Source organism: Oenanthe melanoleuca, chromosome 3, assembly GCF_029582105.1.
Source record: "Oenanthe melanoleuca isolate GR-GAL-2019-014 chromosome 3, OMel1.0, whole genome shotgun sequence".
In the NCBI taxonomy this organism is placed as follows: Eukaryota; Metazoa; Chordata; class Aves; order Passeriformes; family Muscicapidae; genus Oenanthe; species Oenanthe melanoleuca.
Window position 1 is genome coordinate 27,435,491 of NC_079336.1, and position 13,378 is coordinate 27,448,868.

General features: G+C 35.8%; 1 protein-coding gene across 1 annotated transcript in view; it reads left to right on the plus strand.

Annotated features, from left to right (window-relative positions):
• Positions 1-13,378, plus strand: part of COL19A1 (collagen type XIX alpha 1 chain) — a 176,062-nt gene that overhangs the window by 132,507 nt on the left and 30,177 nt on the right. The window contains exons 23-34 of the mRNA XM_056488063.1: positions 2,014-2,067; positions 3,306-3,395; positions 3,980-4,024; positions 4,131-4,208; positions 4,944-4,979; positions 5,081-5,134; positions 5,223-5,276; positions 7,520-7,561; positions 8,605-8,658; positions 9,384-9,437; positions 12,014-12,067; positions 13,026-13,079. Coding sequence (XP_056344038.1) covers positions 2,014-2,067; positions 3,306-3,395; positions 3,980-4,024; positions 4,131-4,208; positions 4,944-4,979; positions 5,081-5,134; positions 5,223-5,276; positions 7,520-7,561; positions 8,605-8,658; positions 9,384-9,437; positions 12,014-12,067; positions 13,026-13,079 — 669 coding nt within the window. The remainder of the gene's footprint in view (positions 1-2,013; positions 2,068-3,305; positions 3,396-3,979; positions 4,025-4,130; positions 4,209-4,943; positions 4,980-5,080; positions 5,135-5,222; positions 5,277-7,519; positions 7,562-8,604; positions 8,659-9,383; positions 9,438-12,013; positions 12,068-13,025; positions 13,080-13,378) is intronic.

Below are 13,378 nucleotides of genomic sequence, written 5' to 3' on the forward strand. Positions count from 1 at the left end.
CATATACTTTATTGATCTTAAAATACCTTCCTAAGTGGTACAGAGCTGGCAGATTTTTATTGGTGACCTATTAAAAGTCTTAGGAGTATAAGCGAGGTGACCAGTAGAATAGAGCATCTTCAGCTCTGGAAGGGAAAAAAGGGGGAAAATACTAGTATTTAAATATGCATGTAGTGATTTTATTATATGCCATTTTCCTACTCAGTTGAGATGTACCTTTTTTCAATTGCCTGATTTATCTATCATATATTCAAAAGTTTGTAAGCCTTATCCACTGTGGGTTTTTTATCTATAAATCACCAATCCTACTGTGAAAGATAACAAAGTACTCATTTCTCTCTTGCTTGTGTTGCCATCATCCCACTTAAGTTCATAATTGCTACTTTCGAAGCTGCTGTTCTGATGGATCTTTTATCAAGAGAACATTATGAACAGATAAATACTAATTATAATATATGTAATTCCTAGATATAGATGATCCCGAAGACTCCTGTCTATGCACAATTCTACTATGTAAAAACATAAATTTAAATGTATTATAGAAACATTGTGCTTAGCTATAAGCTCCTTGTTTTTTTATCTTCTAAAGATGAAACATTATAGATTAAAAATATAATAATTTTATGCAGTATGATAACTATTATGAAAGTTTGAAGATTGTTTTCAGCTGACATTATCAAAGAGTCTTCTAGCAGATATGAATTACTTCTATTCCTAATAAACCACTTGAGCTTGGTCCAACCAAAAAGAAAACATAAAGTTGGGAAACCCGTAGAAAAAAAGAGAGGGAAGAGAGACTTTATGTATTTTTTACAATATCAAAAGTGGATAGGGTAGGCCATGATCAGTAAACATAAATTTCCATTTCCATAATGATTTTGTGTTGGTATAAGCAGAATATTCTTCATTAGGGTACTTTTTTTTCTTTCTTATGCTTTTAGTTTGGATGACTGGGTGCAACGAGTAGCTGTCTGTCTGCAATAAGTACAGAATGCAGCAGAGAAAGCAAACACAGCTGCTGAACATTCACTACTGGCATGAAAATGTTGTCATCTGTCATATGTCAGTGTGCACAAAACTGTTTTTTACACTGAAGAAAAAAAACTAAAACAATATGTGTTTCCTTGTCTTTTTCTTTGAGAGTTCATTTTACAGTCCAGCTTAAGTTTCATACTTAGACTTTACTGTTCAGCTTGGGCATTTTTATTTTGTGTGAAAATTACTGGTATTCTTAACAAAATGCTTGACTAAATAGTTGGCTGAATAACCTTGAAGGGTCATGGAAAAAGTTTTCTGTATTTGTTGCAGTACAGTGAGAGAGCCCAATTAAGCCTTATTTATTATTTTAAAAGTTTCTATTTAGATTTTAATGTTTTTCATTTATCTTCATTTCTCTGCATTTATAAAAATCCTTCATGAAAAGGACAAGGGAAAATACTGAAGTTGAAATTAAAATGTGAAAGATGAGAAGATTTAGATAAAAGAAAGTCTGAAACATACTTTCTTTACTGAAAACGTTTAACTGTCCATTGCATCTAAAACATTTGAAGGGATTTGTTGGATTAACTAATGTGAAAGAATAAGAATTCATTGAGGCTTTTAAGATACTACTTTGAATAATAAACTAATACAGGAAATCATGCAGCCCTCCATGGCCAAAAAAAAATGAGACACTTACTTAAAATTCAAGTTTTTATGTGCTGCTGCCTCCCTTGAAAAAAACAGTTGATTTTCAAGTCTTGGAATTACTTTGAAATAGAAGAAATAAACCTTTTGGTCTCAGCCATTCTCCCTTGATAGGGTCCAGAAAATAATCTTGATTCTTACTTTATAACTTATAGAAAAATGATTTATGTATTTAATTAAGGAAGCATTCATTAACTTATAGCCTTTAACAATTGGGGTCAATACTAATGCACAGCAAATATTCTAAACTAATTTTCATCTATATTTTTATATAACCATTAAGGGAATAGCTATAAAAATATACAGTTATATTTTTATTAATTCCAGGGCTTACCAGGAGATCCTGGGGCACCAGGAAACCCAGGAATTAAAGGAGATAAGGTATGTTTTAAGTGTTTTAAATTAAACTTGCTATGTTAAAGCATTTTAAATTTTCACTTTGAGAATAACCTTCCATTCTTCTGGAGTGTGTCTGTGTGGCTGCTGTATGAAGTGATTTTAAAATGTACCAGCAGCAACCCCCTGTGTTATGGAGAAGAAACATCTCTGCATTTGGAGATGGTTCAGGCCAGTTTGGCAACCCAGTTGCTCTTTAGATGAATAATTTAAGTAATATTTCAAAGAGGTTGGACTGTGCCCTTACATTAAATCTGTTCTGTGCAGAAATGTCAGTTCAGGTCCTGACTGCAGAGCAACCTTTTCAGTGCAGTGTCCTACCCAGGCTAATGTGTGAAATCCCACTTCACAGTCAGACATATTCATCTTGGCAGAGCTCTAGGGCAGCTACACTGGCTCAGATGTGAGCCAAGGCTGGATCTTAGGACATTGTATCTTGCTGTGTGGAAATCCCTTAGTTAGAATTCTGCTGCATCAGCAAGAGCTAAGAATGATGTGTGTATACACTGAATTAAAGGAGAAAAGAGGATATACAGGTGTGCTCTGAGCTATGTGATGTGTTGTGGTATTTATGCATTGTGGGGTACAAGGGAAACCAATAAACTCCAGTCTGAAGAGGTGAGCTGACAGAAAGGAAAAAAAAAAAAAACTGGAACAAGGACAAAAATGTACTCATCTTGCAAAATGGGAAGTGGTGGATTCAGAAATAATCACAGAGGATGTTGCAGGACCCTGCAAAAGACAAGAGGACAGCATAATAAAAGGCACAATTTTACTGCATAAGCAGCAGGAGTTTAGAGAGATGGAACAAGAGACACTGCATGTATTGAAATGAGGAACAGAGGTGTAAAGAGGAATACACTGAAGACCCCAGGTTTAGCACTAGTGGTTGGTAGCTGGGGAGAGACAGCTGTTGTTTCAGCTGTTGCCATGAATTAGTTGGCAGGGTTTAATGACAACCTGCATATTAGGAGCCTGGGGAGCAAGAAATGTAGATCAGATGCATTGCATACATGGAAAACCAGGAGAATACTAGTTATTATTAATGGTTATATGATCCATGTCTCCAATTTTGTAACTTTTTGAAGGAAAATATGAGGGGTTTTTCCTTCTCTTTATCTTCCTGAAGTACTGGCACTTTCTATGATAAACTTGATAATATTAAATTTTTTCATAGGGGAAAATTCTCACAGTTCATTATGTGATTCAAATTTATTTTGTAGGGTGACCCTGGTGGAATTATGGGACCCCCTGGACATCCAGGTCCAAAAGGAGATATGGGCCCTCCTGGACCAAGTCTGCCTGGAACACCAGTAAGTTCATAATCTGAAAAGACTTTCCTGACTTTATTTTCTGCAGGGGTAATTGGGAAAGAATTGTCACTGTGCAATGAAAGAAATCACAGGAGGGTTTGTGTTGGAAGATACCTTAAAGTTCCAGGCCCCTGCTATGGGCAGGGACATCTCCCACTAGAACAGGTTGCTCAAAGCCCCATCCAGCCTGGTCTTGAACACTTCCAGGGATGAGGCATCCACAACCTCTCTCAGCAACCTGTTCCAGTGCCTCCACCCTCACAGTAAAGAATTTCTTCCTAATACCTAATCTAAACTTAGTCACTTCCAGTTGAAGGCCACAAGGCAAGTAATTTTATTGTAATTTCAAAATTGAAATATATTTTACAATGGTATTATTATTGAACTAAAATATAGTCTAGAATTAGTGTAAGTATCACACATAATCCTAGTGACACTGGCACTAACAAGGAAGATATGTAAACTTGTCATAGTTTATTTCTAAGGGCTGGCTAATTTTGACCCTTAAATTAATCTCTTACATTTCAAAACATAATTTGTTTTTTTTGTTGGTTTTTTCGTGTTTTGTTTTGGGTTTCTTTTAGGGTCCCTCTGGTGTTCCTGGAAACCCAGGTCCAAGGGGGCCAAAGGTATGCAAAATACAATATTTCTGTTTCTAAAATTAGTTTTTAAAAGATAATATGGTAGTTTACATTTTCAGAGCTGTTGTGATGGAAAGCCTTGTGCCTTTCACAGGGAGAAAGAGGACTACCTGGTGTACAGGGAGCACCTGGGGAGATGGGGCCCCCTGGAATAGGCATTCAGGGATCACCAGTAAGTAAACCAACACCCAGAATTTGGGCTTCTCCCTGTTCATCACTGAGCAGCTGCAATAGGCAATAGAGCATTAAAAAAAGCCAGGAAGTCCCTTCTGGCCTGACTCCCAGCTCCCAGTTTGCTTCAAGAGTTGCTGTGAGTTTGAATTCAAGCATGGAGTTGACACAGACATATAAAACATTCACAGTAAATAACTTGTACAGCAATAACTGTTTCAGTTATTCAGCTTGTTTCCTGGGTTTCTTTCTTTTTAATGCCTTAAAATAAAGCTACCTGCAGTGTCTTCAGAGTGCTCTGGTATAAAGGGAAAATGTTTGTGAAAGGTGACTAAACATCCACCCTGAATATCTTAATCTAAAATAATAATACTTAAAGATAATTTTTTCAGTTACAGTATTTTCAAATATGAATTTTAAAAATTACCCATTTATATCTAAATTATCTGGTTTTATTCAACTGCTTGTTAGTGGTTTTTTTAATGATTCTTCTTGATAAATATCACCACAGATCATTAATTTTTTTGGAAATGCTTGCCCTTAAAATTGGGCATTTGCAAAGTCTTGATGTCTCTAACTTTTTCAAAAATTTGATTTGGATTTAAAGCCAAACCATAAAACAAGTCTTTCTCTAAGTGAAAACTGCACAAATATCCCACATTCAGCAATTTTTGATGACATTTATCTCCCTTATCCTGGAAAATGTAACTACTGATTGTTTGGAGTTTTCTTACAGGGTCCCATAGGTCCAACTGGATCAGCAGGTGTGCAGGTAGAGTATAAGTTTCTCTTTAATACAAAAAGCATTAATTTAGTTTAAGAATTTTGCAGGAAAGGTATTCTTATATCCTAAATGATCTTTCATGCTCTCAGGGCCCTAGGGGACCTCCAGGACTACCAGGAGCTCCAGGTACCCCTGGTGTCAATGTAAGTGACAGTTTTGTATGTATACAAGAGAGAGTAATGTGTACCTCATCAATGATTTAAGGCCATCAAGTTTTATGTTTGTTTCTAGGGCTCTCCAGGAAGAGATGGGAAGCCAGGACTACCAGGCCCTCCAGGTGATCCTGTACGTATACAGGGAAAGCTTTTGCATTTGCTTTGGTGCAAATATTTTAAATTTATGTGAGGTGAGATAGCATAGCATAGAAGAACCACTGAAGAAGATAAAGTAGAAAAGATAAAGTAGAAATACTTACTTGGCAAAGACAGGAAAACAGCCATGTTATGTACCTTGGCCTCAATAAAACCGAGACTGTCTCCATGATGTTTCTTTAAGCAAGAAAAAATGCTTAGAATTAGTTAGCATGTAGTTAATGCTTATCAAAAATCATGGCTCTGAGTGTCTCTCAGCAGATTATTGTCAAACTTGGAAAGAGAGGTCTCTCCCATGCTCAGTTCTTGTCAGTGATTTAATTTGATTTGGGTAAGTAGATAAAACTCTGAAATTGGAGTGGGAAAGATTGCTTGCTTTTTGAAGATGTAATCAGAATTCAGAGGCTGTCTGAAGTCAACAAGATTTAACTTGAGACAGATGAGGATAAAGTGCTTAATAAGGAAAACTGAAATCCATAAGTAGAATAAGTCTGGAAGGCACAGTGCGTTGTAAACTAAATGTAAGTAAAATATTTGATGCTGCTATTAAAGACAGGTCTAAATGGTAAAATTCACAAGCAGGATAATTATTGCCTTTTGCTGTCTTGAAATACTCATCTCTTTGGAAAGAACATTTTTTCATGGACGATGTAGCAAGCAGGAGTGAATCTGGAGAATTAAGGCTATTTTAACTCTTTCAGAATCCCAGCATAAATCATACATTTATTCAGAGATGAACACACAGATTTATGGCTCTAGACAGTGTGTTTGGAGTCAGGCTGGACTTGTCCTACACAGGAGCAGAGGAGCTGTATGGCACAAACACAGTCTCTCCTACATCTGTGCCCTTTGCAGCTGGGGTTAGGGATTTCACATTGAGGGTTTTGGGTTCTGGGCCATGCACTGATAGAACAGCTAAAATAAGAGCATTAGAAAAGAGGAGAGACTGGGGAAATCCAGCAGGAAGACCAAGAGGTGACATGGTAATAGCCTGCCTAGTGGAAAAATGTCATAAGGAGAAGGGTGAGAACTCAGGCCATGTTGGTTTTTCTTTTCAAGTCTTGTCACAAGTTTATAAGAGCAGCTGATCCTGTGTATGTACAGTTTACCTCTGTGCAGGGGATGGACTCACACTTTACATAACTGTGACCTTAAGTTGTGCTAGGTAGTGTTGTCTCACCCTAATAGACACCTCAGCATTCTTTCAAAGGGGGTTATGCCACCCTATAGATGATGTACCCCTGATAATATTTCATGTTACTTATATTCAGCAGTGCATCTCTTGAGCTGATCTTTAACACTCATTGTTATTAACTGGAAGTTTTTCAAATATGCTTTTAAAAATGTGCCTATGTTTTATTTTTCTTCTTCAAAATGGAAAGAATTGAAACAGGCTGAGCAAAAACAGTTACCTTATTTTGAATATGTTTAATTTTATAGTCTGGCCACACTGATTTTAGATTTAGCAATTGGCAGAAGAAATGAGAATTAATAATTGGAGAGTCTTTATGAATGAAGCTGATGATAACCAGGCAATGTGTTTTTTACAGGGAGTCTTTAAATATAAGTTTAATGGCAGTTTAAGGTCTTGGGAATCTGGGGTATAAATACTGGCACAGTATAAATCCACTGACTGATCTTTAAATGGGTCAGCTTTAGTATTGGTAGCAATACAGCAGTGGCACCAAGGAGTTACACACTAATTATTAATGTTTAAAGATAAGAAAAAATATTACATAGGTAGCTCATGTTGCTGCAGCTGGATTATTTCCCCTGTCTGAGCTACTTTGCTGAAGTTAGTTTTGGCATCCCCAGAATTTGTGCTACAGTTGACTGTACAGTCAAAGCCTAGGAGAAAGAGGAAAACAATTGAATATAATCAGATGAGAATACAAGACATTCCAGTAACATTAAGTTCTTGCTGATGTGTTACAAAAACGACATTATTATGTTCAGGAGTTATGCTGTCATCATGGTTTGAGAAATTTAATTGAATTTGTAGTGAAGAATTACAATTGATAGGTTGGATAGACTGTGATATTTAACAATATCTGAAAATATTTTTTTTCTTTTGAGTTTTCATTAAAAAGTAGCTTCAACCAACATATATATAATCAGCTCGATGTGTAACAATACAATGTTTAGAAGCCATGAAAACACATCAGAATTAGTAGTCCTTTGTAAAACATTAACTGGGGATGCCTTTTTTAATTTCAGGTTGCACTTCCACTTGTGGGAGACATGGGTGCTATACTGAAGGTAAATTTTTCAGAGATTAAATGTCTTTTTTTGCTATAAACACGCTTTTTAAACAAACACATGCACTTGATTATACAGGTTCAGTTCTGACTTATAGGGCTAGCCTAAAATAGCATTGTGATTTTTGTTTTCTTTTAAAAAATATTCAAGAAATGTATTTTATAGAAATTTAGCAAAATAGTGATTGAACAGCATGTGGGGTAGTAGCCAGCAAGTGCCTATTCAGCACATCCAGCCTTCAGTATGAATTGCTACAAATATACCCTGTTTTCCATTTTACTTTGTAGCATTGATTTCAGTTAAATACCAAATGGGGAAAATACTCTAGAATTTCTAAGATATTATTTTGAAAAATAATGAAATTTGGAGTGTGCTGCAATATTCTGAAATGAAAATTGTGCTCTGGAGTATTTCAATATGAAGAGCACACATCATTTCTACTGTCCTTTATTAATACAGGTACTTAGGGTTTATTGACTTCCTCATTTCCAAGTCTGATTTATTTTAGGTCTTTCTTTCTTTTTGTAATTGTACTGTCTTTCTGCTGCACATGCTCTTGTCAGAGCTCTCTCTCTTGCTGGTTCTTTATGCTTCTTTCCTCATTTCTGTGTTTTGCAGTTAGCACTTCTATATGACTGCAATTTAGCTGGGAAATGCTTCTCTCAGCTATGCAGGGGTCATTTACTTTTAAATAATTACAAATTTGAAGCTAAAGAGAGTAACAAGTAGCCTTCATCTCTAATTAATCCTTAAAAGGAAGTGCTCAAACCTAAACACAGGCGTCTCTGGGACAATCCAAAAAAAGCTAAAAATGGTTAGCACGGTTTGAGTAGGGATGTGAGAGATGGGGAGGAAAACAAGGAGGTCTCTCTGAACCAAGTATTTGGTTTAGAAAAGAGAAAGGACTGAAGAGAAGGCTTTGAGGTAAAATGAAGGACTGGTCAGAAAGGCAGGAAGGAAGAAGTGTGCATAGATTAGTCTGCATGGACCAGATCTATGTATTAAAAATATTCATTTGTCTTTGTTTTCTGTCTGCTCCGCAGGGTGATCCTGGCACAAGAGGTCCTCCAGGCATTCCTGGTAGAGAAGGACCAAAAGTAAGTTTTGAAGAGTGCACTTTTCATTGCTTTGTTTCTTATTAAAAGCAAAAGGCCAGATTCTTGCCTCTGCAATATTTGACATTTTTGTCTGATCCATATCCCTGTGGCATTGAGCAGCCTAAAGGTTCAAATGATTTTTATGTTTCAGGCCTCTTGATGTGTCAGTTTGCCTTTTCTCTAGGTTGAGTGAGCAAAATAGCCTGAGTTGAGTCCCAGGCCCAGATAGCCTGGCAAAACCTCCCATGTCTCCCTCAAGTGTGCAACACAGCTGGATCCCTCTGTGCCTGTGCACCCTGTTCCCGTGGGAGTAACTCAGTAATTTCCCTGGGACTTGAAGTTTCACTGACATCAATCAAAATCCTGCTTCACTGGAATCAGATAAAAACCTGGTTTGACATATAGATACCTCCTATCATTGAGACTAATTCCATGGAAGTGAACTTTCTCCATTTCAGCAAGCTCTTTGGTGCTAATATCTCCATCTTAAGGTCTTTTGAGTATTTTGCCTCCTAGGTACAAACCTCTCATTTCCTTTCACCTTGCTGGGAGGCATATTTTAAAATTTTCAGATAGTTTTGAGCCTTTGCTTTGTGCTTTAGTCACTATGGCTGCAAGGGCATCATGCTAGCATATATTTAATATGGGTCATAAAATGCCCTATAGAGCATGGAATTCATTGTTCTCTAATAGAAAATATTTGTTTGAATGTTATGTTTTCTTAGGGAAGCAAAGGTGAACGTGGATTTCCTGGGCTTGCAGGAGAAAAGGGCGATGAGGTAAAATGACTTCATTTCTTCAGTGGTAGCATTACCTGAACCTGAGTAAAGACCTAGACTGAAAATGAAATGCACAGAAAGTTATTTAGTTCTTTAAAATGGCTGAGGTAGTAGTGTAGTGCTATAAATAGCCCTTGGCTCTGATTTTTCAAGAAGATTGAATGTTATTATTCAATTAAATAACATCTATTTAAATTTTGTCTGTGAATTTTTGCTCATTTGTGTATTTTAAAGTCTCGTACACATTTACATGCTACTTTTTAATGATATAGGATAGGGCAATAAATAGGAAAATGCAAATTATTTTCAGAAAATACTTTGTGTCTATAAAATATTTGTTTTCATTTTGTTGGTTCCCCTTTAGAATTCACTTTTGGAAACTCTCCATTAAGCAAATAATCTAACGGGAACAGTAATAGCAGCATCTACTATTAAGTGGAAACTGAAAAATATTTGAATAGTCTGGACTTAAAATATCTACAATAATTTGCATCTTATATTGTATTCTTTGAGTTATTTTATGTCTTTATGGAAAAGGAAAAAAAGCCAAATGACGTGTGGTGCCAAATCGAAACTAGCTGCTATAGGTTTCATTTTGAATTGGAATATTTGCAGTTAACATTTCAAGAGCAATATCAGTGCAAAGAAAACAAAAAAAAAAAAAAAAGAACATTACCCCAACAGAAGCGATTAAGCAAATTAATCTGGATAAATAAATTAATTTCTTAGTAATCTTAGCCAACTGAGGAGTTAAAATAAGTAGCCCATTAAAAAGTATGTGGTGAACACCTCCAAAAGACTAAACTGGGATTAAACACACACTACTCTCTTAAATTAAGAGTGCTGGTTGCAAGACACAGCCCCTGGAAAATACAAAAGGAATTCAGAGTGTATTGACTGGGGGGGTTGCAATTCTTTATAAGCATTTCACATTTCTTCATCACTAAGGCTATGATATCTTAAGAATTTTTAAGAGTAGTAAAATGAGAGAATAGCTTTCAAAAAAAAACTATGTTCATCAGGATCCTTGGCCTACAGAAGTAAGCAGGTAATTAATGCTGTGTTAATAAGTTAGTTATTCATTTGTTTCTTCACCATTTGAGCTGCCTCATTGACCTGCATTGATCTGCTTTAGCTCTGATATTTTCAATGTTTTGCAGCAGCTTTTGATTATGATATGGTGAGAGTGCAAGTGAATCTTTTTCAGAAATGTGTATGAAAACATTTTGGAAGTAACTTCTTTTCCAAATTTTAAAATTTTTATTTTTATTATTTTGTTGGAATGGGAAAAAATGGGAAGAAGGATGGAGAAGCCTTTCTGAAGCCCTTTGAAATATGCTCATTAACTTCCATATGCTTTCCAATCACCCTTTAATCTTTGCTGAACTTATCTTCATTTTCAAAGCACTTTTTTTTTTTTTTTTAGGGGAGGGATTTTTTTAATATCAGTAGTAGGAATTACAGAAAATGTTCCTTTGGTTTTCATATTAATTTCTCATATAAATGTACCATCAGAGTGAAGGAGTTCAAAAGGAGCAGAGAGCATATTAGCAGTTACCTTGCCACTCTGAAAAGCTGCAGAGGTGGATCAATGTCCTCTGTGTGCAGGAGCAAGAAAAGAAAATCAATGTCTCTCCATCTCTACGTTTTTGCTGATTTATTTCTCTCTGAAGTTTTTCCCTCAGTCTCTTCCTCAGAGCACCTATTTCAGGGTTCCTGACCTATGTGGCTTTCTAGGCTGCCTCATTAGCCATTCCTTCTTAAACACTGCATTTCAAATGAGAAATATTCCTTTTCTGAGGGAATTTTTCTTGTCAGAGGATGGACAGATGAAATTAGTCACTGCTTGGAAGAATCTATTTCTCTTTGTGGATTATAGGGAGAACCAAGAGTGTTAGTTCTCATTAGTACATAGCTTTTAGGTGTCTTAAATTGCACCTGAGCCTGGCATGGCAGAGTGACATAAGGCTTGTCTCAAATCCCACCTCTATCCACTGTAGTGAGTTGCACAGCTGCATGTTTAGTAAGTGGTTGCTAGAATCCATTGATTTTCAGTCAATTGAATAGAATACAAGCAGGAAAGTAGATCATTAAATACTATGTAAAATGTCATGTTCAATTACTAAAAAGGCAAATCAAAAATGAGGCAGAAAGTATCATTTCATTTAGGTAGCATCAGGTAATATTGAGCCTGAGTAAATGTCTTCTCACCAAAGAAAACAAACCTTTTAATAAAAGAAAATAGAAAATTAATCTCTAAGGAAAGGCTTTACATTTGTTTTTATCTATACAACTAGACAAAAGTATTTACAAAATACAGGCCAAAAATGTGAAAGGCTGAAGGAAAATTGGTGTTATCACTCCAAAAAAAGTTGCCTTTTTTCTGGTTCAATGATAACCTGGTTCTCTTCCCTACCTGGTGGGGTGGTTATTTTTTAGCCATTACTAAAAGTGATGCCTACATTTTAGAAGAAAATGCACTGTAATACAGGTATAGTACTGCTGGACATGCTGAATGTAAGTATTTTTGAAGTACAATGGGAGAGGAACTAGACATGTGCTCTTTTAATTTCCAGGGTCTTCAAGGTGCCCCTGGACTGCCGGGTATACCAGGACCCAGTGGCCCCTCTGTAAGTGTGTGGTATCACCTGGGACCTAATTTATTTCTGTAGGGGTTGCTATCACTGCCTAGTTTCTAGCCCTTTCTTTTATCTTTTAGGAGAGTAATAGTAAAATCTTACCCATTCTGGCTCTAGTAAAGTAAACTATACTGGTGTTAATGTTACTGAAAATACCATAATTGTCTGGACTCAATGTTTATGGGACTTAAATAGATTTGAAGTTTTGACATTACTAGAGAGTCTGTGAGGTTACATGATTTATGATGTGCAAACTTGCAGTGAATTATGTATTTTTACCCAAGTTAGGGTCATGTTAGTAATAAAATCTAAAAATAATTCCAGCTAGTCGTTCTGGAAAAAAAAAACCAAAAACCTAGTGCCAAAACAAAGTAATTACTTGGTTTCACAATTCAAAACCAAAGAATAAGAAGCTGACAATATTTAAAGACACTGAAATATATCCTAAAAATTGTTGATATAACTGAGAAAGGTCCTCTTTGAAATTTTTTTGCAAATATTCTTTTCTACACATGGGATGTAATCACATTAGTTAATACGATCATCATCCATTCCTAGGTTTCATGACAATACTTATATTTCTTTCAAAAATTGGAGCACATTTAAGAAGTTGAATGTGGAATACATAAATTGTCATTTAGCAGTAAAACATGACTCAGCTGTATCAAGATGTGCCAGTTAGGGTCACCACATTTAGTTTACCAAGGTGAAAATGCAATGGTGAACACAGGTTTTACCCTTCAAAGGATTTGTCAGGAGGACACATCTGTTGTATCAAAGAGAAGAGAAATATTTAAACCTGAAGGAGAAGTATAATTAGGTTTAAACTACCTCCCAAAAGCATGTTCTAAAAACTTAGTGACTCTGCAAAAATACACTGTTTCATTTTTTCCTAACTTATATAAACTTATATAAACTTATATAAACTTATATAAACAATTCTGTGCAGGGAGTCACAGGAAGACCTGGACATCCCGGTCCAGCTGGAGCAAAAGGAGAAAAGGTATTCCCTCTTTTTATTCTTGGTGAAGGTCCCATTACACTGTGTTTTGTGGTGTAAAAGGAATGTGGCATACATTTCAAATTTTTATTTGTATTTCACTACAAGTACTTTCCCTAAGCAGTTCTGTGCATATATATTTTGAAGTGCAGTCCTTGTGGTGTATTGAAGTTGCAGAGAATTTTCTGTCAGCATAACACATCATATAAGGTTTAGGAAAGTGAAAATATGTTTCTGACATAGAATAAGACTAGCAACTGCTTGCTGTGCTTCTCATTCTTTTACCAATATTATACTCAAAA